Source organism: Callithrix jacchus, chromosome 10, assembly GCF_049354715.1.
Source record: "Callithrix jacchus isolate 240 chromosome 10, calJac240_pri, whole genome shotgun sequence".
Taxonomy (NCBI): domain Eukaryota; kingdom Metazoa; phylum Chordata; class Mammalia; order Primates; family Cebidae; genus Callithrix; species Callithrix jacchus.
The window spans coordinates 129,700,570-129,728,087 of record NC_133511.1 but is presented as its reverse complement, the minus strand read 5'-3'; the positions used below and the strand labels follow the sequence as shown (position 1 = coordinate 129,728,087).

At 63.4% G+C, this 27,518-nt stretch overlaps 2 protein-coding genes across 8 annotated transcripts; both read right to left on the bottom strand.

The window, feature by feature from the left end:
* Positions 1-14,742: 14,742 nt before the first annotated feature.
* On the bottom strand, positions 14,743-16,273 carry INS (insulin). 2 transcript variants are annotated; one of them, XM_035263736.3, is made up of 3 exons: positions 16,150-16,273; positions 15,754-15,974; positions 14,743-15,045 (listed from the first exon to the last, which is right to left on the bottom strand). In XM_035263736.3, exons 1-3 carry the CDS (start codon positions 16,233-16,235, stop codon positions 14,906-14,908), a joined length of 447 nt encoding a protein of 148 aa, XP_035119627.2. In that variant the 5' UTR covers positions 16,236-16,273; the 3' UTR covers positions 14,743-14,905. The 2 variants fall into 2 exon arrangements, with proteins under 2 accessions (XP_035119627.2, XP_035119628.1); XM_035263737.3 differs by having other exon boundaries at positions 15,754-15,957; positions 16,150-16,191.
* Positions 16,274-18,361: 2,088 nt separating this feature from the next.
* TH (tyrosine hydroxylase) lies at positions 18,362-26,494 on the bottom strand. 6 transcript variants are annotated; one of them, XM_035263726.3, is made up of 13 exons: positions 26,363-26,494; positions 24,470-24,691; positions 23,305-23,479; positions 22,894-22,982; positions 22,424-22,491; positions 21,981-22,154; positions 21,418-21,563; positions 21,168-21,303; positions 20,770-20,839; positions 20,287-20,343; positions 19,955-20,050; positions 19,572-19,705; positions 18,362-18,744 (listed from the first exon to the last, which is right to left on the bottom strand). In XM_035263726.3, exons 1-13 carry the CDS (start codon positions 26,462-26,464, stop codon positions 18,585-18,587), a joined length of 1,629 nt encoding a protein of 542 aa, XP_035119617.1. In that variant the 5' UTR covers positions 26,465-26,494; the 3' UTR covers positions 18,362-18,584. The 6 variants fall into 6 exon arrangements, with proteins under 6 accessions (XP_035119617.1, XP_035119618.1, XP_078197893.1 ...); XM_035263727.3 differs by having other exon boundaries at positions 21,981-22,031; XM_078341767.1 differs by having other exon boundaries at positions 26,375-26,494.
* Positions 26,495-27,518: the final 1,024 nt, after the last annotated feature.

Genomic DNA, 27,518 nt, shown 5'->3' with positions numbered 1-27,518 from the left:
GGCTCCCGGGGCGCTCCCGGGACTCCCAGCTCCCTGCTCGGTCCCCGCCGGGGAGGTCCGCAGGCTCCCCCTCGCCGCTGTGCCCCACGCGCCTCCGAGCTGCGAGCCTAGGCGAAGCCGCGGCCGAGCCGCCACCGGGGGCAGGCGAGTCCCCGGCTTGGCTTGGGGGCCCGGAGCACCCCCGGCGGCCACCCCCGGACCGCCCTGGAGCTTTGCGCGCACCGTTCGGGCCTTCGCCAGCACCAAACAAGGGTGAACGCAGTTTTGTTTGGGTAACACAGAAGAGGAGAGGAAGTGGGGAAGAAAAGGAGAAACGCGCGGGGAAGAACGGGGTGCAGGGCTGCACGCCACGCCGCGGGGGTGCCAGGGGTCTCTTTTCGTTCTCTCCAAGCGAATTTTCAGGAAAAGCCTGTCTACCCAGGCTGGGGAAAGTCCACTTTCTTAAAGGCAAATATTAAACCCGCATGCAGGCGCCCAGCGGCCCTGTCGGCGGGAACAAGGTCACCCCTTGCCGTTGGGCAATGCCGGGCCTTGGGGCAGTGGCTGGGGGGTGGCTGCCAGAGAGGGGGCACCGCTGGGGACCAGCAGAAAGGTGGGGGATCCTGGGCAAGTACAGCGGGGCATTGCATGTCCCCATTGTCACCCCACAGGACTCCCCTAGAAGGGGGACATCTCAAAGCCGGACACTGGGGAGGCGGAAGTTAATGGCCTTGGACAGTGTGGGGACGTGGGCAGGGTGAGGCACCTCTTTCACATGAGCTTGGCAAGACAGGGAGAGCCCCTACCCCACCATGAAAAACAGCCCGTTTTCCACCCAGAGCACAAGACACGTGGGAATGTCCCCCTTCAAATTCCAGTGTTCATCTACCACCCCCCCCCCGTGTCCCATTCCAAGAACATCTGGCCCAGCTCCCCCCACCCATCCCTGCCCCCCTTCCCACCAGCGTTTGCAGGCCCCCCACCCCCAGCTCTCTGGCCTTTCAGACTGTGCCGATAGCATAGCCTGGGAGCCTCCAGCAGAGATTCCCTCTCCAGGGTGACTGGAGAATTTGCGGGTGAGGAGCCTTTGAAAAATGCCTGTCTGTGAACCCCGTCTCTGGGAGAGCAGTCTAGGGCACCAAGGCTCTCTGTCAGGGACAAACCCAGGGCTCTCAGGGCCAGCTTGGGGCTCCCCTCCTCTTCCCCTCCAGGCCTGCTTTCCAGGCTGGGGACAGGTGGGGCACTGGGGGAGAGCCCCAGTTCCGAGTTGTGGGCTCTCTTCCTCTTTGGGGGTTCCTGGGGACAATTAACCAGTGACCCATTTGGGGCTCCCTTCCCTTTGTTCTGTCTGCCCCCAAGGAGCCACCACTCATGCTTGGACTTTCTGAGGTAGGAAGAAGGCTGAGGTCACCTTGGGGTGCCCACAGCAGAGTTTGGTGGCCCTGTAGAGAGAGAGGGACAGGTGGGGGAGTGTGTGGGGGGGCCTGCATGCCTCCCCTCCTCCGTGGGGCTGCCTGCTGAGTGCTCTCCTTATTTAGTCAAAAGTTTGACCACGGCAGGCTGGAGGCTGGGGCAGATCCAGGTCACCCTGGGGCTCAAAAAGCACACCGCCTGTGCCTGGCCAAGACCAGCATCCAGTTCTTCCCCAAGGCCTGCTCCTCCCTTCTTGCTTCCTGTCCCCCAAGGTAGGAAGGGTCCTGCCAGCAGTCCAAGGGTGTTTTGAGGGGGCCGGGGTCTCCTCCCGTCCAGAGCGTGGCCAGCAGGAAGCCCCAGTCAGCACCCTCCCGGGCCCTGACCCACTGCCTCCCCAGGGCAGTGCTGGTCTCCTCTCTGCTGGCAAACCCAAGTTCCACAGAGAATGAACATCCCCTCAAGGACTCAGGCCCACCCCGCGGAGCCTGGCCTGTGATGCCCAGCGTCCCCTCACCGGCGGCTCTGCAATGTGCCTTTCTCATTCCGTGTCCTCCCGGCTCTGAGCTAACCACTTCCCTGTCCCTGGGAAGGAGCCCAGCATTTCACACACCCAGCTCCTTTCTCCAAGGGTCCCCAGAGCGCCCCTCCCTCACCCCTGCAGGGCGTCGCAGACCAGGAGCTGACTGGCCCCAGCCCGCTCGCTCGCTGGGGAAGGACGCACTCACGCCACAGCGGCCTCAGGGACTGAGGACCCGAACCGGAACCCTTCACACCAGATGGCACAGACCACCGAAGGCTGATCAGTCCACCCAAAGCCGAAAGTACGCAGGGGATACGGGTCCAGGTTGGGGTGCTGGGCAGAGGGGCCTCGGGGAGGGTCGGCCGGTTCACACTCCAGAGGACTGAGACTCCGCCACTCTGGTACTATTTTATCGAGTGTCCGAGCAAGCTAAAGACACCTTTGAAAGAACACTCCTGGCTTCTGGGGCCCTGCCTACAGGCCCTGAGGGCAGCCCCTGTCATGGGGCAGGTGCGGGGACTGCGAGCTGTATGCCCTCACCTCCAATGCTGTCACCCCAGTGCCTGACCAGTGATAGGGGTGCCACCACAGCGCAGAGCTCCCTCCGGCTGAGTCAAGGCCACTGGCTAGGCCTTTCTAGCCGCCAACCCCCTCACACACAGGAAGCCCCGTCGGCTCCCAACCACGGTGGGATCCGCAGCCCCCAGAGCCCCTTGCTGCACTCAGAAGGCCTCTCAGCATTGCCTCAATTCTGAACAGCCAGGAGGCCTGAGACTGTCACCCACCTTGACAAACGGACAAACACAGAAAGGTCAGGCCATGGGTGTGAGACCCCACAGCCAGCAGCCTGGGGCAGAATGAACTTGGGGGCCTCACAGCCCCCAGCAGAGCCCAGCTTTCCTTGGGTTTCCAGATTCTTCTAAATGACACATTTTCGCTTTCTCCTCTTCTCCCCACTCTCTGCCCCCCTGCCTTTTCCTCTTGGGCTGCCTGCCCCTTCCCGGCCCTTCTCCCCTTCTCTGCCCTTCCTCTCCCAGGAGCTCCCTCGCCAGGACCTCGGAGCTGGAACCTGCTCTGCCCACACCTGGTCTGTCTCCTAGGGAGAAGCATCTGGAACTCCATCGCAGCTGTGTGACTCTGAACCCTCCCCCAGCCTCTCTGAGCCGAAGCTGCTTCTAAAAGGGGGAGATCCCAGTTCGAAGACTCCTGCAGAGCCTGCTGCCTTCTCTGCCACACCTCAGGGTGCCTGAGACACTCACCTCTCTGGGGTTGGGGCTGGGGCTGACTGCCAGCCTCAGTTCTGGGAGTGCTGGGCTCGTCTGGGCCACAGGCCGCAGCAGCTCACCTCAGGACTGGACTCTGGCCGCTCTGGCCTGCTCAGGCTCAGGCTGTGGGGCAGGCTGGGCACGGGGTGGGCTGGCAGTGGTTCGGAGCCCCGGGGCTGAGGGCTGGAATCCACTTCCTACTGCACGAGCTCCGTGGCAACTCCTCCGCCCTGGGGAAAGCAGAAGGATGTCCGTGAGATGATCTCTTTTCAAAGCCCCCCACCCCGTACACACCAAGTGGGAGCCAGTCCCATCCCCTCCCCTGGCTGCCCGAGGCTCACCTGGTCACGACTGGGGCAGCAGCTCCCCTCCAGCCCCTCCCCGGCCAACAGCTCCCTTTTTCAGAGCACAAGGGAGGAAGAGGTGAGAACTTTGCCTAGGAAAAGCTTCCCAGTGCTGATGGAGAGGCCGGAGACCTTTCTGCTGGACAAGCTGCCCCCTTCCTGGGCCAGGGTGGGCTTCTGCCTGGCACTGGGGGTAGAGGGCTACACACGAAGGACCCGCCCTGAGGGGCCACAGCCCAGAATACGAAAGCCTCCTCCTCCACCCCCAAACACTCCCACCTTGGAAGGAGACAAGGAGGGGGCCTCGGGCAAAATCCGCAGGACAGGGCCAGCCAGGGAGGGGGCAGCAGAGCTTCCTGGGGAAAGGAACCCCCTCCCCACAAACACCACCCCGGGTGGATTGAGGAGTGTGGGTTCAGGGTGCAATCGAGAAAAACTTCATGCATGAATGAGCATTCCCAGGGCCCCTCTGTGTGCGGGGGAGGCTGGGAGGGTGCCCTCAGGAGGGGAAGCTCCATTTTGTAGAAACCTGGAGGGGACGTGGAGGGGACCTGGAGGGGCGCTGTGGCCCCTTCCCCGCCTTCCTCCTCAGTCTCCTGGCCACCTTGTTGCTGGTGGCCAGGGCATCGGGAGGCGGGGGAGGGAAGCTTTCTCTTACAGCGGTGTGTGTATACATGTATAAATAAAATACCTGCACCGGATTCCCGGCCCTGGCTCCTCTGCCAAGTCTCCTGTTTGTCTCTGGGAATGGGGTGGGGGTGCAGCGGGATGAAACTTTGCTCACAGAAAAACTCTTCCTTCACACTTGCGAAAACAGCTGTGTGCTCCTGCTGGGAAGAGCCTCCGACCCTCCTCCCCACCCCTCCCATTTCACTTGGTGCATTAGTACAGGAGACCTGTTTTCCCTACCCTATAGAAGAACCCCTTCCCCAACGGCCTTTCCAGCTCCCTGCAAAGTTGAGGCTGCTCTCAGGAAGCTTGGCCGGGACCCCAGCAGCAGAGGTTCCCCTCCTTCAGAAACCAGGGTCCTGGCAGTGGCCCCACGCTCCCAGCCCACCCACTCCCGAACACTCAAAATGCAGCTTTCCTCCCACACTCAAGGGTTGGCAGCCTAGTCACCTGACTCCAGCCGCTGCTGGGTCCCCACAGCTCCTGGACAGTGGGTAAAAAGGACCGGGAGTCACTGGTGCCCAAGGCTGTCTGCCGAAGCTGCCAGGACGGAGCTCCGCTGGCCTGGCCAATATGAGCAGTTGCCACCAAAGCAGGGGGTTTGGCATTCAGACCCTCCAGCCTGGTTGACGTGGAGGAGGAGGAGGGGGACAAGGCTGAGGCTGGAGAGATGAAGGGCACATTTGGAGCGAGCATGTGAATGTGGCCCTAGAGACGGGGTAGCCTCACCTCCGCTAAGCACAGCACCTGCTCAAATGCCAACGGAAATGATGGAGTTGCCCCTCACCTCCTCATCCCCTCCACTCCTTTCCCCGAGCCCCTCCAAACTTGGAGAACTTTGTGCCAACCTGGTAGTGCTGGGGCAGCTGGCTGTGGCACTTTCCAACACCAGGACATGGTGCATTAGGGGATGGAGGTTTGGCCCATCCCTGACCTGGCAGAAAGGCACCTATGGCTGTGGGCATAAGCCAGAAGCTCCCTGCCAGCTGGGAGGTGGGGTCATGTGGGGTGGTGGGGAGTGGGGAGTAACACTTGCAGTTATTTGGGACATTCCAGTCACCCTGGAATGTTGGTGGATGTGGCACTAGTAAAATGGGGGGATGGGTGGAAAATGCAGGGGTTCAAGAATGAGCAGAAAGACGGGGCTGTAGGTGCTCCCAGGAGAGCTATGTACTGCACAGTCATGCCCTTCCGTCTTCCACGGGCAAGGCCTCAGCTGGGGGTTTCCCGCTCCATGGGTCAATCTGATCTGCCCTGGTACATGCCATGTGTGACACTAAGCTCTGGCGGCACGGCTGCAGGTGACGCTCGCGGGCTTCCCTGGGTAGGGTGACTGGACAGGTTCACGACCCTTCCAGTTAAAGCATAGACTCCAAGCTGGCAGCCGCTGGGTGAGGGTTCACATAGAAGCACCCACCAGATTGGACTAAATCACAGTGCTCGTTTCTAACGTCTTCTGCAGGAAGAGCAGGCACAAAACCAAACTGACGAAGAGGCCAAGATGCTTCCCAAGTCCCACCCTCCCAGCGCCCCTGCACCCCGGCCGCTTCTGTGTGCTCAGCACACTAGCCTGTGTGGGACTGAAGGGTCCCCTCTCCCTGTTCCTTTCAAGCCCTCGTCTTAAACCCTTTCATTAGCGGGAGGAATAGGACATCTCGTGGGGACAGCAAGGATTGCAGCCGGGAAGAGCATCAGCCGCGAAGAAGATTCCCATATGGTGTGTGTCTGGGGGTGTTTCGGATAAGATGTAGAAGCCCCAGATCTACGTCCCCTGCCCCGGGAGGAGGGCAAATGGGATGTTTCGCTCAGCTTTTGGGTGGGGAGGTCCTCAGCACTGAACAGGTTCACAGTCTTTGCAGGTAAAGCACAGACTCAGAGCGGGCAGCAGCTCGGGGGCCATTCAGAGAGACTCACCCTCTGGATTAGTCCAAGCCTCACTGCGTACTCGACACCCCTTCCTCAGGCCTGCAGAAGAGCAGGCGCACGACAAAGACTCGGGGTGAGGGCAGAGAGCCGCCCTCGCTCCTGCCGGCTCTAGCTGTGGCTTAGGGACCCTGCTGCAGGTGCTGGGCCCAGCATCTGCCGAAAGATGCCAAAATGGTGCCAAGAGTGGCTGCCAAAGCCCTCTGGGGACCCTTGTCTGGGACTTTCGAAGCCGCAGATGGACCTGGAGAGAGTGAAGGGCTGACCCCAAGCCAGATGAAATGATTCCAGGGAGGCCCCCCCAGGTGGAGGGTCCCCTGGCTGAGGAGGCGGCAGCGAAGGGGCTGAAGTGGGAGCAGTCCACAGGTCAAACTCCTGGAGGCCGGAGCCTCCCGGGCCCAAAATGGTGTCTTGCCTCCAAACTGTGAGCTGTACTGGAATGCCGTCCCCGGGATGATGCGAGCAGAGGAGCTCGCTCCAGGCCTGATTTCATCGAGATCCTGGTTTCCTCCCATCAGGCTCTTGGAACCCAGGGTGTGCAAGCAGGAGAAGGGGAGCAGGGAGACGGGGTCAGGACAGAAAGGGCCCCCAGGGAGCCGCTAAGCCACTTCAGCCCCTTTGCTGCCACCTCCTGAGCCGGGGGACCCTCCACCTGGGGGGGCCTCCCTGGAATCATTTCATCTGGCTTGGGGTCAACCCTTCACTCTCTCCAGGTCCATCTGCAGCTTTGAAAGTCCCAGACAACTGTCCCCAGAGGGCTGTGGCAGCCGCTCTTCGCACCATTTTGGCATCTTTCGGCAGACGCTGGGCCCAGAGGCAGGACCAGAGGCATTGGGGGTCCGTGAGTTAGGCTGTGAGGGCTGTGACCCCACAGCACTATGCGCCATGGATTGTCCCTGCAGGGGTGCGGGGACACATGCCTTATGAAGGCAGGTGAGAGGGACCACACCACAGCCAAAAACTAGGGCGCAGGGGTGAGGGACACAGCATGGCAAAACCTCCCTGCGCCACGGCCTCTTAGGCCTGGGAGAGGGTCAGCCCACCTTAGGGACCTGTTGGATCCTTGATGAGTGAGGGTCTTGGAAACCCCCAGAAATCTATACCAAGCTTTGGCCATTCACCTTCTTAAGTGGCCTTATGCTGACACCTGGCGGTCATTCCTAGAATTACAGCGGCATAACCCAAAGGTCTCGGGCGCTGCAAGTGGGGGCACTCTGGGAGGGGGACTCTGGGGGCTAAGTTAGGACACCTCCCACAGAGGAGAGGTCCCTCTGCACTGTGGGGGGGCGGGTCACGGGTTCTACACCTTTGTGCTTGGATCCGGGGCTGTTGTCTGCTTCTGTCCGGGCGTTACAGAACCGGCAGGGGCGCGGAGGGAATTCCTCCCTTTGGGTGTCTCCTACCTGGGGGCCTGTGGCCCGGTGGGCATCCTAGAGCTTAGGGGCTGAGCCTCACGACGAGCCTGGGACGCCTTTCTGGAGCATCTGTTTTGTTCTAAGAGAGGGAACTATTACATTTGCATGAACATCAACTCAGCTCTATGACTGAGAGGTCCGGGGCAGACCGCCGGGACCCCAGTTCCTTCGGAGGCGGTGTCCCCAGGACGAACCCAGGTGGGCTGAATTTCCTTCTGAACTCGCCTCGCAGCCCCGCCCCGCCCCACCTGGAAAGCGGAGAGGGACGAATTTGGCCCGAGCCTGACACCTGGTGGCCACTTGTGAGACTTGCAGCCACAGCTTCAGAGAGCTTACCTTGCTTTCCAATAAATCGATATTGCCAATTGATAGCTACAGGGTCGCTTTACCAAACCTCGGCAGTGGAGAGAAAAGGACAAAGGAACCCACAACCCTGTCCTGAAAACAGCAGACGGTGGCTCCAGAGCCCTGCGCTCTCAGGCACCGGAGGGCCAGGCTGCCTCTGCTGGGGGCAGCCTGGATGGAAGTGAGGCCTTTCTCAAAGACGATAGGGCCGCAGGCAGAGGGGCTGCCAGGGAGGGGGCCGCTCTGTGCCACGAACACATCTGTGCTTGGAGGACAGACGGGCAGGAGGGGCCTGGGGGCTCACCCAGCTCACAGCCCCCCTCTGCCAACGACTTGGGCCAATCAGTTCCTGTGCCCCCTCCCTTCCAGCCTCACGACTATAGCGGGTGGGTCTGGGTGGCCACCTCTGGCAGAAAGTCAATGTGAATAAACATTCCATTTTATCCGCCCCCAGACTCAAAGTGATATTTGCCCCCGCCTACGTACCCACGGGTGCTGAAACCTTTTCAGGGGTCATATGGAAACTGCCTGGCTGCTCAGCAACTCTGCAGGACGCCTGAGCAGCCTGGGAGAGCTCTCTGCAGACTCCTCCACCCACTCCAGTAAAACTCGCTGCCTGGGAGGCCTCGGGGTTTTTGGAGCCTGTGGCCCATGGGGAGAAGGGAAGTTCCAGGGGCACAGATTTCAGCCCTGGGCTGGATCTGCGTACTTGGCAGCGGGGACCCAGGGTAGACCCAACCTCAAGGCTGCAGTGCTGTCAAGGCAGGAGACACCTCCTCCAGGAAGCCTCCCCTGCCCCACTCCCTGCTAATGTCTGCCTCCTCTGTTTGAATGGTGCAGCTGCAGCGGACACTTCTCCCTGCCCCAGGCTTCCTTGGATGCTGAGCTGGGGGTTGAAAGAGCTCAAAGTCCCCTTCCCTGTGACGGGCCTCAGGGCCACGGATTGCACCTGGGTGTTCAGGCACCCCAGAGCCCCTCCTGCTTGTTTTACTCCAAGATGTGCAGAGGCCTCTGCACCCCAGCACCAGGCCCCTCCCTCAGGGAGCTGCTCCTCCCTTCCAGGTCCCTTCCGAATGCCCTGGGCACGCCGGGTAGCTGTGGGGACTGCCACTTCCCACGGAGGACACGTCAGCTTCCCCTCCCCTGTAGCGCCCAGACCTGAACCACACCCATGGTGCTGGTCCGATGAGATGAAGGCCCAGGCACAGAAAGCAGCTCATGCGGAGACCGAGGCCAGAGGCGCAGCTGCCTGATGGCCTGCTGCTCACAGACGCCACCCAGCAGTTCAGGAAGGCAGGGTCTCCTTCGGTTCCCTTCTGACAGATGAGGAAACCAAGGCCCAGTGATGCTAAGTGACTTTCCCAAGGCCACTCAGCGACTAGCAGAAGAGCCAGGACTTCAGCCCCACACTGGCCCAGGTGGACACTCACTGCCCCTTGGAGGCTGAGGGCCTGTGGCTTCTCGGCACACACAGATCACAGCCCTCAAGGCCACAGCTAACCCTTCTTTACTGACAGGGCCAGCCCATGCCCAGCCAGGGGGAAGGACCCAGGAGTGACCTCCATATGGCTCTCTGGTGAGGGCAGCATGGGCAGTGCTGGGCTGGGTCTGCGCCCCTGGGAGTGGGAGCCCAGTGTGGACTCATGCTCAAGGCTGCAACGCTGGCAGGGGCCCAGGACACCTCCTCCAGGAAGCCTCCCAGCCTGCTGGCTCCTGCCTCCTCTGTTCTGAGCTCTGGTGGTGCAGCTGGAGCTGGGGTGGGGTGCCCTAGCCCTTACCCTCTCCCCTAGTTCTCAGGCAACTCTTCTGCCTGCCTGGAGCCCAGTCTCCTGCTCCCTCCTTCCCCATAGCTGGGCCTAGGTTGGGGCTCGGCCATGGAGCAGCAGTCCTGGGTCTGCCCCCCCAGATGGCAAGGGAGGAAGGGCCCCTTCCACTCACCCCCGCCCCTAAACCCTCTCCTTGCACCTTGGAGGTCAGGGCTAAGAGGGCCCCATGGAAAAACAAGCAGCCACCACCAGAGCTGGGGTTTGGGTGCCTCAGTGCCCCCCCATGGGATCCCCAGGATCTCCTTCCGGCCCCGGCCCCCCTACCCACTGAGCCACCTGTGTGTAATGGGCCCATGCCAGGGACCCTGAGCCCTAGAGAGGGTCAGGGGATGCTCCAGGTCCCTCCAAAGCTGGACAGCCATGGGCCTGGGTGTGGGCAGGGGCAGGTGGTGGCCCCGTGAGGGCCGGGCTGGGGTGGGACCCAGCTTTGAGGTGAAGGTGGACTTTGAAGACAGAATAGTGCACTTTGAGTCCCAGCGTGAGCAGCCACAAGCTGGCAGGGCCGCGGGGGGCTCTGGCTCTGTTTTCCAAAAACACAGATGGGCCGGGAAGGGGGTCAGAAAGAGGCCTGGGCGGAATGTGGGGCCACAGAGCCCCTGAGGGTCCGATGACTCAGCAGCCTGTGCTGCACAGAGCCTCGGGGGGGGGGCTCCCCAAAGCCTACAGGCCTGCAGACCCCCAGGGCTGGGCGGCCTCCAGTCTGGTTCCATCCCTGGTGAGTGGAGGGCCAGTTCTGGCTCTGGCCCCAGCAGCCCTGTGACACTGTCCAGGGCTCACAGCCACCTGGGTCTAGACATTCTCAGCCTCCCTGGGTGAGGAGAGCCTGGCAGGCACCTCGGCCTTATCCTCGGCCTCAGGGACCCTGACTCTGATTCGTCCTCAGCTCATGGGCACCCTGAGATCCCTGTCACCCTGTCTTAGAGAGTGGGGACTGTGGGTTGACCTTTGGCTATGGCCCATTTCCCGGGGGCAGCCTCAGCGGTCCCTGGGGTCAGGGACAGGGTCTCCCACCAGCAGCAGATGGGCAGGAAGTGGGGAGTCCAAGCGAGGTGGGGTGGGGCCTGGGACGACCTGGGTGTAGGGGAGTGAGCTGAGGACGCAGAGGAGCGGGCAGGAGGCCGGCAGGGAGCTTGGCGCCAGCACAGCCGTGAGAGGGACGACGGGGAGGCCGCCTCCAGCCAGCCCCACTTTCGAAGGAATCTGCCTCGCTGTTCCTGAGACCCAGGCCAGAAACAACAGTGGGAGGAAGGGCGGAGGGTGCGGAGGCGGCACCCCAGCGCGTCATCTCCGCGTTCCCAGACCCGGTCTACTGTCTACCCCTGCCCTCAAACATTCTTTCCAGTGGACCTCCCTTCTCCTCGAGGCGCTGGTGGAGGGGGCCGTGGGAACGTGCTGACCCCGGGCCGCCCGGACCCCAGCTCCAGGCCGTCTTCGGCCCCAGGTCCCAGCCCCTGAAGCCCCTTCCTCACATGGGAACCAGCAGTTGACCTTGAGTGGCTGAGGGACGGACCCCCCTCCCCACCACCACTGGCCTCCAGCCTCCGCTGGCCCTGGGGACCCTCAGCAAAGGCCACAGCCGGGTCCACTTCCAGCCACAGCTGGCTGAGCAGTGACTAGGATGGGACAGTCTCCCTGGAGTCTTCTCACCTGGGTGCTCTGTGACTCTAGGGGCCTGCAGGTGGGGCTCAGAGTCTAGCCACAGGCTTTCTCGGAATATTAGCGACTCAGGACATGTGTCCGGGGCCTCGGAGAAACCCAGGTCAGTGAGAGGCTGGCCTGGGCTTGACTTGGGGGCCGAAATTGGACCTGAGCAGCCCGGGGGCCTCTGCGGACACCCCTCATCATAGTGAGACGCCGCTTCTCATTCCTAAGCCCCACGCTCTTCAGAGTCCTGGTTGGCCAGCTGGGCAGGGCCCCCCACAGCCACTACAGCCCCCGGGAGTGCCCAGCAGGGGCGGGGCGCAGCTGCTCACACCCTGGGCAGCCCCGGAGCCTGGAGCCTCCGCCCGGGCCGAGTGCATCAAAAGTGAGGCTCTGGTGCCATCTGCTGGTCACACCTGTGATTGGTGGCTCCTGGCCACACTGCCGGGTGTGAAAAAAGCTCCGGGTGCTGGCCAGGCCCTCGAGCAGGCCCCCCACATCCCCCTCCCCTCACAGCCTGGCTGGAGGCAGACACCGGCCAGCATTCAGCCCAAGTTCTGCCCAGGGCCAGCGTTCCCAGAAACCCAGGCTTAAGAGCCACCTGCTCTAGCCTCACTTTCTTCCCTGGGGCTGGGAGCCCTGGAGGGCGGGGGGTCACCCTCAGCATCCCTTCGTCCACTCTCATCGCCCCAGGGTCTGCTCAGGCCTGGAGACACCGAGGACAGTAAATATTTGCTGCCGACAGGCAGGAGAAGGCAAACACTGTCCCAACGCCAGGCGAAGGTGCCAATTATCCATGCCAGGGGAAGACGCAATCCAGGAAGCCAGCCTGGAGGCAGCCACACCTCCGTGGTGCCCGGGTGCCACATGCCTGGCTCCCGGGTATAAGAGCTTCCTCCCTGCGCAGCACACGTGAAGGCAGGACGCTCAGACAGAAGGCTGCATGCTCCTCCAGGCACGGGCAGAGGCTTCAAGGGGGGCCGGCAGGTTTGCGGGGCCTTGGGGGGCAGGTGCCTTGTGACTGGGCAGCAGTTAGATGGACCCAACGCCAGGGTAAGGGGTGGGGCTGGAGGCAGCCGAGTGCCCCTGCCAGCACCGTGCGCATGTGGAGCCCAGGTTCCAAGGCCAGGCAGATCGCTGGACACTGGAGGTGTCTGTCCTATTGCTTTCCAGAAGGGGTGGAGCACAGGCAGCGGCCAAGCTCCGTGGGCCTGGCTCACATGGGGTGACCTGGGAGCCCTAGGAGCATCCACACTCCCCGGCCAGGGCGTCTGGGGGCCAGTGCCCAAGGTGGTGCCCGACAGGAGACTGGGTCTGATGCTGCCCCTGCACCTGGGTCACCTTGACAGTGCTTCTCACTGGGGCTGGGGGGATGGAGGGACTGTCCCTTGTTCTGGCCTCCCATGTCCGGCTTTTCCAGGACACAGTAGTGCGGGGGGTCAAGGGGCTGAGAAGCCAGGCCTGGGGGCCAGAGTCCCGGATCTCAGCAAGATGAGAGCTGGCCCCAGCTCTGGCCCAGGGCAGCTGAGGGCACCTCGAGCCATGGCTGAGTCTTTTGGGTGGCAGCCTTGCCCTCCCCTGAGGCCTTGGGCCAGAGGTCCCCCAGGACAGAGTCACAGAAGATTTGGCCCCCAGAGGACACTCCACAGTCCTCAGCACCAGCCAGCGCCAGCTGCCCTATAAGTCCCGGGAGGCTGGGACAGCCCCAGGGGTCCCTGGACACCACTCTCCACAGCTCCCCATAGAACGCTGACCCCCTGGCCAGGCTTAAGAAACACCTGTCCTGGCCTCACTCTGCCTATCACTCCCCACGGCCTTTTGGCCATCAGGGGTGGCCAGGGCAGCAGCTTGTCCAATGGCCGCCTGGAGGGCAGCCTCCCAGCGGGCCCACTGCAGCCCCTCTCAAGCTCACATACCTTGGCTCCAGCAGGGCACCTCTGGCTCTACCGGTGCGAGTGGGGCCGGCCGGGTGTTCCCATGGACAGCTGCCACTGATTCCAGCCACCGCCTCCCTCCTCTTCCGGGGCCAGTGTCCGGCCAGCCACCCGCCTGCCTAGTCTTGGCCCCCGCTCTGGGGGTGGGGCTAGATGGGGGCTGTGACAGCTCTGGGCAGAGGGGGAGCTGATATGGTCATGGGGAAGGGGCGAGCTCAGAGCTTCAGGGACAGGGCTACCCCAATGGCCAGGCCCCCAGCTGGAGGGTGAGTGCCTGGCCTGAAGCCTAAGGTGGCAGTGTTCTGCAGCCCCAGGCCATATCAGCCCCAGGCCCAGCCGTCCCCGGCCCAGTCCTGGGTGGAGCTCTCAGGAAAGGTCCAGATTGGTTTGGCCTGGGTGGCGCGCAGGCTGGCCCGGCCACAGGGTGTTTAGGGTCACCCGCTGACCTCCCGGGCCACAGTAAGCCCAGGCAGCCCCTGGGCTTTCATCTGCCCACCAGGCTGGGTGCCCAGTGGAGCCACCCTGTGCCCAGAGGTGCTGAAGAGGAGGATTTATGTCAGGACCCCCAAAGACCTGCAGCCCAGCGTGACGTCATCACCAGGGCTCGTGCGTCCTTCCAGATGAGTGGCAGGTCTGTAGATACGAAGCTGGCCATGTGGCCCTACTTATGGGGAGGGTGACGGCAGAGGGGCTGCAGGGGGACCCTGGCCCTGGTCTCTGCCCTGGTGGCCTTGGCGGTTCCCTGTCCTCCTGGGCTGCAGTCCTCTGGGCTTCCAGCCAGGGTGCCCAAGGTGTGGGTTCCAAGGCCCTGCCCACTGCTTCCACCGTCCTCACACCTGCCCCAGCTCATGCTCCCATCTGACCTTCCCTGCTCCCTCCAAGGCACGAGTGGGGCCCCCAGGTGTCTGGGCCTGGATGTTATGGGCTGTGGCTGCAGACCGCTGCCAGTTTGGGCCTCAAGGCCAGGGTGTGTGACTGCTCCGGGACTGCCTGGAGCTGGGGATAGTAGGTACCACTCGGCATCCTCCCCCCACTTCCCAGCCCCCGCCTGCAGGACCCGCTCCAGCAGCCCAGCCTCCTTCTTCCACAGGGACTCCATCAGAAATAGCTGTAAAAATGGAACCTGGGAGGGCTAGGTGGGGGAAATGCTGGAATCTTCTCATCCCCTTTCCTCAACAAGGTCTCTGGGGACTCCAAGAGCCCAGAGCTACTGAGCAAGAAGTCATTTCCCAGTGGCCCCGCCACCCGGCCTCTCAAGAGACCCCCCCCAACTCTGAAACTGGACCCTGAGCCCCAGCGCGGGAGTAGCAAAGAGGCAGCCAACAGGCACCACCACTTTGGGGGGCCTGGCCAGTGAGGGCACCTATGGGCATCTAGAGAGTGTCTAGAGAGCTAGGAGGGGCTCATAACAGTGCCAGGAAGCGGGGCCTGGCCCAGGGCCCCGAAAACACACAGACAGCACAGCAGAGCTGGTTCGAGGCTTTATTCCATCACTCGTGGTGCAGGTGCAGAGGGTGCAGGCCGCATTTGAGCCTGCCTGCGGGCCGCGACTAGCTGCGGTTCTCCAGCTGGCAGAGGGAGCAGGTGCTGGTGCAGGTGGCAGTGGGCACGGGGTGGCCTGTGGGCCCAGTCTAGTTGCAGTAGTTCTGCAGCTGGTAGAGGGAGCAGATGCTGGTGCAGCACTGATCCACGACGCCACGCTTCTGCAGGGGACCCTCCAAGGCCGGCAGGCTGCCCGTGATAGAGCCCCCACCCAGCTCTACCTGCCCCACTGCCAGGGCGAGCCACACAGAGCAGGTCCAGAACAGCAGTGAGGAAGAGGACACAGGATGGCACAGTCAGGGAGAGACGATGCCCGCCTGCCCACCAGCCCCAGGTCACGCTCCCACCCCTCTCCAGCCAAGCTGGGCCCAGGTGGAGGAAGGGTGGCTCACACCAGATGTGGACATAGAGGGCTTCAATGCGCTGGGTGGTGCCATGGCGGGAGGCTGAACAGGTACCCCCGGTACGTCTTCCCAGGGCCTGTCCCCAGCGCCTGCCTCATTTCCTGACTTTGGAGCTGTCGTGAAGCCCAGGGACACTGTGGCCAGCAGCCATGTCCTCCTCAGGTGCCATGGGGCGTTTGTGACCCTGTGACCCCAGGTCACCCAGGACTTGATGTACTCAACAAAACACTGGAAGCTGCAGTTTTCGGGTGAGGGTGGAGAAGTGGGCTGCGGGGCACTTGCTTGAGGGGCACATGAAGGGAGGAATCTGCCCTGCCCGCCCTCTTAGGTATCTCGGAGCTCAGCTGCCGAAGCCAATACCGTCCTCAGGCTGAGTTTCTGCTGGGGCCGCAGGGAGCTGGTCACGTTTTAGGATGTGACCAAGAGAACTTCATCTCTTTTTAAAAAGTCCACCTGTTGCCCAGGCTGGGTGGGAGCAGCAGGAGCAAGGGTGGCTGGGGGTGGTGGGGGGAGTGAGGGGCGGTGGGGCTCACCCTGCAGGTCCTCCGCCTCCCGGCGGGTCTTGGGTGCGTAGAAGAAACCTCGCTCGCCGCACACCAGGTAGAGGGCTTCCACCAGGTGGGGGCCGCACAGGTGCTGGTTCACAAACGCCGGGGCTGGCTCGGGTCCCCAGAGGGCCAGCAGTGCCAGCAGGGGCAGGAGGGGCATCCACGGGGCCATGGTGGAAGCACAGCGGCCTGGGAGACAGGCAGGGCTGAGGCCGGCTGAAGGTCAGGTGCCCTGCCCTGGGGCCCCTGGGCTCACCCAAATGCTTCAGAGCCCAGCCATGCCCTCCCACTGCAGAGCTGGGGCCTGGGGTCCAACTGCTCTGCAACCCCCAAGTGGGGCAGCCCTGGGCCCAGGCTGGCTCAAAGGCCCTTGGAACACACCTGCTGGCTGGTCTCCTGCGATGCAGCTGGTCCCGGAGGGCTGAAGGCTGCTGGGTCCCCGCTGGCTTTATAGGCCCACAGCCCATCTTCCCTACGTGCCAACCCTGCCGCCTGGCCCATTAGGGCCTGGGGTGCAGGGCTGGCAGATGGCTGGGGGCTGAGGCTGTACCTTCCAGATCATTTCCCGGCTGCTGGGTCGGCGGGAATATCTCCCTGGTCCTCAGGGCCAGGGAGGGGGTCATTAGATTCTTAACCAGGGTCCTCGTGGCCAGACCTGTGCCTGCTCGCAGCTGGGGGTAAATGTCTCCCGGAGAGCACAGCCCTCATCTGGGCCACTTTCCACATTAGACCAGGAGAGCAGGAGGCTGCAGGGCGGGGTTCTTCATGTTGCTGTCCCCAGACTCCTGCCCTCCATCTCTGGTTGCCTGAGATGCCCCCATGGGTGGGCAGAGGTTGCGGGGTGGGGGAGCGAGAAGGCCCCCTTCCTGCTGGCTGCCCAGTTCCCACCCCACCCCAGGACAGCAGCCCCAGCTGAGGCCCTCAGTTCCCCTGGGTGGCAGGAGGGCAGGACCCAGGGACCCAGGGACGAGCAGCGGGTCCCCAGCAGGCTGCCTGGACCTCATCTTCCCTGTGATCTGTGGTGGCTGCAGGGCTCCATGGGCAGGTGTGGGAAGCACCGTCCTGGCCCCATAGGCACCTTCCTGGCCCCCACTCCTCTTCCAGGAGCCCCTGCCCATTGCTCCTCTCCTGGCCAGGCCCCACGATCCCATCACCCCCACAGTGTCATCTGGGCTGAGCCCTGGGGAGGCAACTGGAGGTCAGCTGGACCCATCGGGAGTGCAAGGGCTCCGAGCCTCATTGCCCGCAGCCCCTAACCACCTTTGAGCGCCAGGGGCAGGATCAGGAGGTCCCAGCAGCAAGAGGGCAAGATCATGGCGCAGGCAGGTTGGGGCATTGTGTGCCCCGAACCCTCTCATCCCTGTGCCCCAGCCTGGCCTCAACTTCAGAGCCCCTGGGGGCCACCCCGAGCTCTCCCAGCCTTAGCATCTCCTGCCTATCCAGTTTGGTAGTGGGCACCAGCTGACTGTGGGTCCCTCCCTTCCACCCCTTCCACCCTGAGCCGTGCTGTAGCAGGACCTGTGATGACTGCCCCAGGATGCCACCATGCTCTGAGGCCCTGCAGTGGGGCAAGACAAGTGTGTAGGGAGAGAGCCTGGATGGGGGTGCTCAGGTGGGAGAGCAGAGCCAGGGGCTGGTAGGGTCAGGGGCAGCGAGGTAGGCACAAGCTCTTCCCCAGGGCTTCCTTGGGGCTCACAGCCCTTCAGAGACACTCCTAGTTGCAGCCTCTAGGTGCCTGCAGGGGCTGGGCTCCGACACGGTGTGTGAGGAACAGACTGCCAGGCTGGGAAGGACTGCTGTGCCCGGGAGGGCCTTGACGGATGAGTAGGAGTTTGCCACGGTTGTCAGCCTGCGAGCTCCAGGACCCCAGCAGAGTGTGGTGGGGCAGCTGGAGGGAGGGAGGGGCATTGAAGGCCAGCTGGTGTCCTGGCCCACCCTGCAGGATGCCTGGGGTTGCTCTCTCTAAGATAGGAAGCGGCACCCGGCTGGCCAGGCCTGGAGGGTGCTGGGTGCTCTCTCTGGAGGACATCTCCCTCTCACAGCAGCCTCCTGGGGAGACAGGCCCAGGGCATCTGCTCAGCCACCAGCTCAGCTGGACTATCCCATCAGCACACGTTCTGGGGGCCATGCTGAGACCCCCCTCAGATCGCAGGTCCTGCTCCAGGTGGGTGGGACATTGGAGCATCTGTCCCTCTCCCCGGTCCTCTCAAGGGCTGGGAGCCCCATCAGCAGGGGGTGCTAGGCCGGCAGGCCCCCCTCTGAGGCCACCCCCAGCCAGCACAGTTGTGACCCCTGCTCCCTGCCAGGCCTGAGAGAGACCCTCCCACTGTCACCTGGCTCCCTACCTCGGGAGGGCACCCAAGGAGATGGGGCAGCTCAGCCAGGGTGCCCGAGGGGCTCAGAGCTGGGCGGGGCCTCAGGGTGAATGGGGAAACTGGCCCCAGAGGGGCCTGCTGCCTAGCCAGGATGATCAGCCATCTCCCAGAGGAGGAAGGAGGCCAGGGCGAAACCTCTGAGTGAGGCTAGGGTGGGGGCGAGGGAGCCTGGGGCTCCCAGGGTCTGTCTTTGCGGCACAGACACGGGGCCAGGCAGGCAGAGGCACACTTTCTTTTATTGTGACAGTGGATGGGGCAGCAGATGGGGTCGGAGCAGGGCAGAGGGCAGCACAGCAGCCTCCAGGACAGGACCTCACCATGGGCACACGCAGCTGTTGTGCTGAGAAGCAGGCATCGGGGCAGCAGAAGCCTGGCAATGGGGAGGGCGTGGGGGGCAGTGGGACCCAGCCCCTCACCAGGGCCCTCGGTGGCGCCCTGAACCTAGCCAATGGCACTCAGTGCGTGGGCCAGGGTGTCCAGCTGGTCCTGGACACCCTCCAGGGAGCGCCGCACGGCCTGGGGACTGTCCAGCACATCGACGGCCCGTGTGTACGGGTCGAACTTCACGGAGAAAGGGCGCTGGATGCGTGAGGCGTAGCTCCTGGGGAGGAGAGCGGCAGAGCCCTTGGTCAATCAGCGGACAGAGTCTGCGGCCTCCAGGAGAGGGGGAGGCCAGCGGCCGCATTTCCACCATCACAGTGGCTCCAAGCTCCCAGGGCTTTTCTGAGCCACCTGGTCACAGGCAGGACACTGAGGCCTCCTCCAGGGCTGGGAGAGGGGTTCACGGGGAGACAGGCCAGGCTCCTTTTCCACCAGAGCCTCTGCCGGGCACCCCATCCTTGTCTGCACCTCCGCCAGGCCTCATTCTCCAGGAAGCCCTCCTTGACCACATCCCTAAGCCTGTGTGTGGAATTCAGCACCCGAATCCGACAGACACATAACTCCTGGCCTCATTTTCCCCAGGGCACAAGGGTGGGGCTGGCGGGAAGATGACGAACCCTTTTACTGAGGCTAATGGGCTCTGCTCCCCTCTCCTGACACCCTGGTCACTGTACCAAAGGCCCCTAGCCCCAGAGACCCCACTCCCACCGTGCCCCCACCCTGCCTCTGTCTTCCCCTGACCTCTCCCCATCCCTGGTTCCACAGGACCTCCTCACAAAGCTCAGCTCTGCCAACACCCCCAAGAGTGGTCTTGACCTGGCCTTGACCCAGCCACCCAGCACCCCCAGTCCTGTAGCTCTGCCCCTCCACAGACACTGGGGTCCTGGTCACAGACGGTGTCCCTGCCGTGAGGGGCTGCCGCAATCGGGGATCAGTTTTCTAGTCTGTGACCTGGGCTCACAGCCCAGCCCTGCTCAAGACCTGAGGAAGGCCTGTCTTGTCCAGTTTGGGGGCACAACGGGGGCTCGCCCCAGGAGCCAAGCCCACCTGAGCTTGTCCTTGGCGTCGCTGAAGCTCTCCGACACGAAGTACACAGACTGGTATGTCTGGTCTTGGTAGGGCTGCACGGCCGCAGCTTCGGGGTCGAAGGCCCGGATCTCTGGCTCCTCAGACAGGGAGTGCTGGCGGGAGGCCAGCGGCGTCACTGACCCCACTGACCCCCTGGGGGAACTGGGCACCGTGGCCTGATGCTCGGTGGCTTCCTTGGGCACAGTCACCCCCGCCTCCCCCTCGGTGCCTCCCAAGGCCTGGGAAAGTGTGGGGTGGGCCCAGGCTGCAGTTTCCTCCCCTGAGAGTCTGTCCCCTCCCTGCACTGTCCCCCATGGATGCCCCACCCCTCCGCTGGGGGCTGGGCAAGGAGAGGGTCTCACCAAGAGCTCCCCATAGGAGGACAGCAGCCCAGCGCCGTAGGCCTTCACCTCCCCGTTCTGCTTACACAGCCCAAACTCCACCGTGAACCAGTACAGCTGCGGGGAAGCCCGGCAGCCTCAGCCCAGAGACAGCAGCCGCCCACTGGGCAGCCCTTGGTCACCTGTGACCCGAACACCACCCCAGGGAGGGCAGACCAGGCTGCAGGCAGGCCAGGGTGAGGGTTGCGATTCATGGGTGGAAGCAAAGGCCGCAGCCTGGACAGCAGGAGGACGTGGCCTGGATTTCGGACCCTGAAGCCAGACCCAGGCCCTGCAGGGAGGGGTCAACCCACCGTGGACAGCTTCTCAATTTCCTCATCTGAGGCTCCAAGGGATGCCAGGCCGATGTCCTGTGGAGCGGGCAGGAGGATGAAGGGTGGGGAGAGGCAGCCCTGGGTAAGCTCAAGGTGGGGGCGCCAGGGGTGTCAGCAGCCCCTCCAGCGGTCTCTGGGACACTGCCCGGGGGGCAGAGACCTACCCCGGCCACCCCGGGTCCACGACCTCCACCGGGCCTCCTCCTTCAGGCAGCCCTCCTTGACCATATCCCTAAGCCTGTGGGTGCCGTTCTCAGGCAGCCGGCAGATGGCAGCACAGCCCGTGGGAGGCTTCGCTCCAGCCCCGCCCTCTGCCCCTCGACCCTTGGGGCGCCAAGCCCCCCGTGGCGGGACCCAGGGGCAGGCAGCACATTTCACCCACCCACACATCAACCCCCGACCCATCCTCCGCCCCAGGCCAGCCCCTGGGTGACCCCGGTTCCCTCCGAGGCCACAGAGCACCTGGGAGAACTGCGCGAAGGTTCGGTCAGCCAGCATGGGCACGTGCCCCAGCAGCTCATGGCAGCAGTCCCTGTGCAAAGGAGGGAGGGGAGGCTGAGGGGCCGCCCACCGCACCCCTAACCCTCAGGTCTGCCTGCGCGTCGGACGGAGGGGAGTTGAGGAGCCATAGGTCGCACCCCTCACCGGAGGGGCTGCCTATGTGATCGGAGAGGGCAGCTGAGGGGCCGCTGGTCCCACCCCCGCCTTCGGGGCTACCTGCATGGAGGGAGAGGGGACAGAGGGGCCGCCCACCGCACCTCCTACCCTCTGGGCTGTCTGTGCACAGGAGAGAGAGGGCAGCTGAGGGGCCACCTGTTGCATCCCCCACCCTTGGGCTGGGGGCCAGGGCGCGCACTCACGGCTCTGGGGAGTGCATGGGCGAGGACGCGTGGCGGATGTACTGCGTGCACTGGAACACGCGAAAGGCCAGGCTTGCCAGGAAGTCCCGCGCAGACAGCAGGCCGGCCACAGGCCGCAGCTGGAAGCCCGTTCGCTCTGCAAGGGGCCACCTGGTCACAGCCACGCAGGGGCGGGCTGTCTGAGCTGGGCTGGGGCTCATGGCGGCCAGTCCGGCTCCCCGGCTCCCCGACCCTCCCGCCCGGGGCGCACCCTTCAGGAAGCGGGAGACATCCTCCAGCTGCGGGATGTTGTCCTCCCGGTAGCCGCTGAAGCGCTCCAGCAGCGCGAAGGCCTCCAGGTGCTCCCCGCAGGCGTGCGTGGCATACAGCCCCTTCAGCTTGGTGTAGACCTCCTTCCTGCAGGTGGTGGGGCTCAGTCCCTCCCAACACCACAGCCCAGTGCCCGAAACCCTCTCCTGCGAGCCCCTCCTGAGCCGTGGGCACCTTTACCTGCCAGAGCTCCCCCAACACAGGCCTCTCAGGGACCCCTGAAGACCCAGGCCCCTGGGTGGGGCTTTTGCTGGGTCTTTGGGGAATCCCACGGTGTAGGGGGTCGTGAGGGGCGGTCCCTCAGCACCCTGGGGATGGCCCGGCAGGATGGGTAGCCTCTTCCTCCCAATCTGACACTCTGAGCCCTGGAAGTCCCTCCTCTTCCTGGCCTTTGTCCTGCTGTGCCAACATCCCTGGAGGTGGCTCTCACACGCCAGGATCCTGGGAGGCGTCCCCCGGGGCTCCTCCCCAGCCCCTGGCCAGCTAGCTGCTCGGGGGTCTCACCAGGTGGCAATCTCTTCAGCGGTGTACTCCACACGGGGAATCGGGTCGCCACTGGGGAGAGGCCAGTGGTCAGCAGGTGCTCTTGGAGAGCAGGAAGGTGCAGGAGGGAGGGAGGGAGGCAGGAAGGGAGCCTCACCGGCCACAGGACCACACCCGCCTTGTGCAGCGAGGACTCTGGGGTAGAGGATGGAAGGAGGGAACGCCCTGGCTGACTATACCATGAGCCGGTTGTGTGGCCTCTGTGGGTTGCTCTAGCCACCGTGTGCCTCAGTTTCCCCACTGGGATTTGGGGACAAGGGAAAGCCCTGGAGCAGAGCTGCCTGGCAGGAGGCACTGATGCTGGTGACAAGATGGGTCCTCCTCTCTGTCCTTCCCTCCCGCCCCCCAGGTCGAGCGTGAGCCTTCAGGACAGAGTCTGGGTCCCCAGCACAGGGGTTCCTCACTGCCTGTACTGGAAGGCGATCTCGGCAATCTGCTTCCTGCGCTGACGGTACACCTGGTCGGAGAAGCCCTGAGGGCAGAGGGGATGCGTGGGTCAGGGGGCTGTGCCCGGGAGAAGCCCTGAGGGCAGAGGGGATGCGTGGGTCAGGGGGCTGTGCCCGGGAGGAGCCCTGAGGGCAGAGGGGATGCGTGGGTCAGGGGGCTGTGCCCGGGAGGAGCCCTGAGGGCAGAGGGGATGCATGGGTGAGGGGGCTGTGCCCGGGAGGAGCCCTGAGGGCAGAGGGGATGCATGGGTGAGGAGGCTGTGCCCGGGAGGAGCCCTGAGGGCAGAGGGGATGCGTGGGTGAGGAGGCTGTGCCCGGGAGGGATGCGGGCCTCTGGGGCTTCTGAAACTGACAGACTCCCATCCAGGCTTGGGCTAAGGGTAGGGATGTGATCCGGATGGGAGGCTGGGCCCTCTCGCACCACTCACCGGGTGGTCCAAGTCCAGGTCAGGGTCGAACTTGGTGACCAGGTGATGACACTTGTCCAGGTCTGACACTTTCCTTGGGAACCAGGGGACTTCAAGGGGGATAGAGGAGGAGGTCCTGGTGAGCTCGAAGCCGTGGGACCGAGTCACCCACCTTGAAGCAGCCTCCCCGATAAGACTTCCCGGGGGGTAGAGGCAGCTGGGCTGTGATAACTGTGGGGGGATCCTGGAGGTGGCCTCAGGCCCGGACACGGATGTGTGGAAAATGGAGGGAGGAGTGGAGCCAGTGGAGAGGGAATCCCACGTTCCCCAGGCCACCGCCCCGTGGTCACTATAGGGTCCCCCTGCAGGAGCTTCTGCACCCCAGAGCCTCAAAGTCATTTGGTGGCACTCAGGACAGAAAACCAGCCTCACCCTTGTGCTCCACGGGGCTGCGCACATCCTCTGACACCTGGCGCACGCCACTGAGCAGGGCGGCCAAGTCCCCTCTGGGCACTTCCACCCGCACGAAGTACTCCAGGTGGGGGCCCCCCACTCTTGGCCTCTGGGCTGGCCGGCTCTCTAGGTGGTGGATTTTGGCTTCAAATGTCTTAGGGGGCAAAAGCAGGAAGAGAGGGGGAAGGAGAAAGACAGAGACAGAGAGAGTGAGGAGGAGAGGAGGAGGAGGCACATCCGGTCGGCTGGCCTGGCCCGGCCCAGCCCTGCCCTTGACCTTTGCAGCACACAGACCCTGTTCTCCCTGGCTCAGGTCAGCGTGGGCCACCAGGCTAGGGGTCGCCACTGGCAAACTGGGTTTTGTGTCACGCACATAACTGGGAGTTGTCACCACGTGAGCCTTGACCTGCTTCTGGGCGGCTCTGTCTGTGTGTCCCGAGGCCGTGCCACACAGCCTGGCTCCCCAGCCACTGGTCAGAAGCTGCCCCCAACTCCGGAGCCTTATCCAGGATCTCAGGGTGGGGGACACTGAGTCTCCCTGGCCCCTGAGCATCCAGGGCACTGGCCGGAAGGGGCCGCTCCACCTCCCCCCAACCTTGTTGCCGAGCAACAAGGACCATGGGTCGCAGTGGCCCTCAGGCCAGGAAGCCAGCTCTGAGAGCTGGTGGGGAGTCTGGCTTTAATGTCATTTGGGAGCCTTTTCCGGGAGCCGGGTCACCTGCCCCCCGGGCACAGTGGGTCCGGAGTGATTAATGCAATCGGCGGTCACCTCAGTTGCTGTGCTGGGCAGGTGGGAGGGGGGCGCCTTGCCCTGCCCCTGCCTTCCATGCTGCCCTGCTGGGAGCCCCCCCCATGTATGAAACGGTGAGTGAGGGGCAGCTGGGGGTGGGCAAGGCAGGGGGCACAGTGAGGCTTGGTGGCCTCAGCCCTAAGGCTAGGCTCAGGATCCCTCAAGAACATGGGGTGTAGCCAGAGGCCACAGGGGCTGAACCGAGGCCTAAGACTCCCCCGCTCCACCCTGTGCTGGCCTCAGGGGCCTGGACAGCTGTGTCTCTGCTATAAAGAGGTCAGGGACTCACCCCTTCTGCCCACAGCCCCACCCACAGGTGCACTTGCCCCAGGGACACAGAGGCCACCAGCTCACCTCGAACACCTTCACAGCTTGGGACAGCGCAGAGGGCTTGGTGGCCCTCGGGGAGAAGAGCAGGTTCAGCACCGCCTTCCCCTCCTTCTCCTCAAAGGCCACGGCCTCCAGGGGGTCCCCAGCCTGCGAGGAGGCTGCGGCAGCCTCTGCCGCCACCGCTGCCTCCCGCTCTTTTCGGGCGTCCTCGATGAGGCTCTGCTGCCGCCCAGTGAACCTCGGGGACTGTGGGAACAGGAGCACCCGTGTCTCCTCCACCTGCTGAGTCCCTGGAGGCTGGTCCCACAGAGGCCAGGGAGGGAGCACATTGCTGAGCATCTACTGTGCTCCTGCTGGGGCAGATGCTAGCTGACTGCGGGCATCAACCCCGGTGGGGGCAGCCCAGCCAGAAGTGGTGGCAGTAGGGGAGGAGTGGGGGACTGTGGGGAGCAGACAGACAGAGGCACTATGTCACCTGTCCCCAGGCCAGGCGCTAACCGGATTAGTGATGGGAAGAGGGCGATGTCTCGATGGACGGTGCCATCAGCTACCGGGGAGGGGTCGGCAGCTGAGGAAAGAGCTGCCCCCACAGAGCCCAGTGAAGAACGCTCCTAGCTTCTTGGTTTCCGCACAGGGTCCCTTTCGCACGCCTCCGTCGGGGCACCTGTCCTCCGGCCCTGCCCCTCTTCACTACCCCCGTGTGCCCGCTCCTGGCTGCCCCGTCGTCTCTCCACCCTTTGTCACAGCTCTGGATGCAGGTGTCTCTCCCTGGACTCAGCCCCTCTGACCCCTCGATCCCAGAGCCGTCCCAGGCCTGGACAGAGAGGCACTTGTCTGATGCCTGGGGCTCATGTCATGGAACTGAACTCCCGAGACAGCTCTGGGCCCCTTGTAAGAGAAGAATCGGCTTCATCCTGCGATTCCAGGTCGAGGAGCATGTCAGCAGGAGCCCCCTCGGAGCTCCCCTCACCCTTGGGGGGGGGGTGTGGATGCAGCTAGAGCTGCAGTTCCAGGCTGTGGAGAGCCTGGAGGCTGGGCCCCAGGTCCCCTGGGGAGGGGATGCCTGATGGGAGCCTGGCGGTGGGAGGGCGCTCTGTACCCCTGAGAAGGTGCATGGAAATGACCCTGCTGCAACCACACCATGTTTCATTCAAGGTCCATAAATAAAAGCCTCTTTTCAATGTGCCAGGGAGCTGACAGTTCTGAGTGCCTCAGCAGGCGCCGAAGACCCGTCCTGCGGGCTGAGACACTCCCGATTATCCGGCCTGGCCGGCACAGCCCTGTGGACACAGAGCTCCCAAGTCTGGGCCACAGGGGACTCAGACTCCATGGTGAATGAATGAGGGAAGGAAGGAAGGGAGGAAGGGACAGGCCGAAGGGAATTGCCCCACAGCCCAGATACCCTTTGACTCTGGACTTGCCCCCTATTTGCCCAGGACCCCCCACCATGAGCTGCTGCTAGAGCCTCAGAAGGGTCTGGGAGGTGCCTCCCCGAACAGGTGGGCTGGTTGGGGTGCTGACAGGGCAGCTGGGACACAGGGAGGAAGGGGCAGGTGGGAGCAGGGTGGGGGTTGCGTGCATGCAGCAGCCAGGGACCTCTGGCTATCTGGGATTTGGGGGATGGATTTTTTTTCCATGTTTTCATCATTAAGATTCAAGATGAAGGGGACCCATACAACCCTGGGGAAGGCCGACCCAAGAGGAGCACACGCAGGGACAGGCACTGCCTCACTCTCCCCCCGCAGGGACCCACACACCAGGCATGGGGGTGCCGCCATGCCCAGGACTCCACACCCATGCTGAGAACCAGGGGTCTGCATGGACCCAGAGCTTGGAGCTGCCAGCTAGGCTGGGGAGCAGCAGAGGCAAGTGGCACCAGCCCTGGGCTCCGGTCCACTGAAGCCCCTGGGCACCTACCTGCCCTCTTACCATGATGGCCTCTGCCTGCTTGGCGTCCAGCTCAGACACAGCCCTGCGGAAGCCCTTGGCCTGTGGTGCGGTGGCGTCAGGGGTAGGCATGGTTCAGTGTGGAGGTCCGGGCTCTGTCTCCACAGCCCTGGCCCAGCGGCCTCTTATAAGCTGAGCTGACGTCAAAGCCCACTCTGGGTCCCCCACCTTCCCCTCCTCATGTCCCCCACCCCTGCCTGCTGTGCCTGGTGGAGGCGGGGGTGGGTGAGGAGGGAGGGACGGAGGCGCAGGAGAAAGGGCTCGTCTGCGGAATATAATTGCCTCCACTCCCCAGCCCTGTCTGAATCATCCTCAGCCTGAGGCGGGCAGGGACCAGGGGCTGGCTCGTGCTCTGCAGGGGGCTGAGACAGCCAGGGTCCCCTTGGCCTCATACCCCTCAAGGGGGCCCGCAGGGAGGGGCTGTCTGGGCAACCCAGGGGCACACTTTTAATGAATGCCAGACCCTTGTGGCAAACACACCCAGAAAACCCCAGGATGGGCGATCCAGCCTCAGACACCACGAGGCCATTTGTTTGCTTCTCCAGACAATTCCAGGCCCTGTGCCTGGTAGACATGGTTCCGGGGAGTGACACCTGCCCTCAGCCCCTAGGCCCTGCACGTGCGGCTCACGGGAGCTGGAATGTCCCAGACGGCCTGGCTGTCCAGTGCGGAGGACCCAGGAGGCTGGAGGGAAGGCATCTCTGAGGAGATGCCCTGTTGTGAACTGAACGCGAGCCCGGGAATCTCATCCAGCGAGAGGGTCCCAAACCTGGAAGAGAGCGCGCGCCGGAAAAAAGGAGATAGAAAAGGCGAGGTCCGGAGGGCTACACGCGCTATGCTCATGCAGCTATTTTATTTTTGCAATGTTTCATTATATACTTTTCTGAAGTTAAAGTTGTTTACGCCAGATCAACATACTTAAGTTACACCCAGTAAGTAAGTTACGCCCAATAGGTCAAGGTAAGTAGATTACAGTGGCGCCCTGTAAGCCATGGTAAGTAAGTTACAGTCACGCCCTGTAAGTTATGATAAGTAAGTTACCAAGTGTAAATACTTAAGTTAATATTTTACAGTGAAGGTAACAAGGGTCCAAAATGAACACAATGAGACAATAAACCATAAGAAG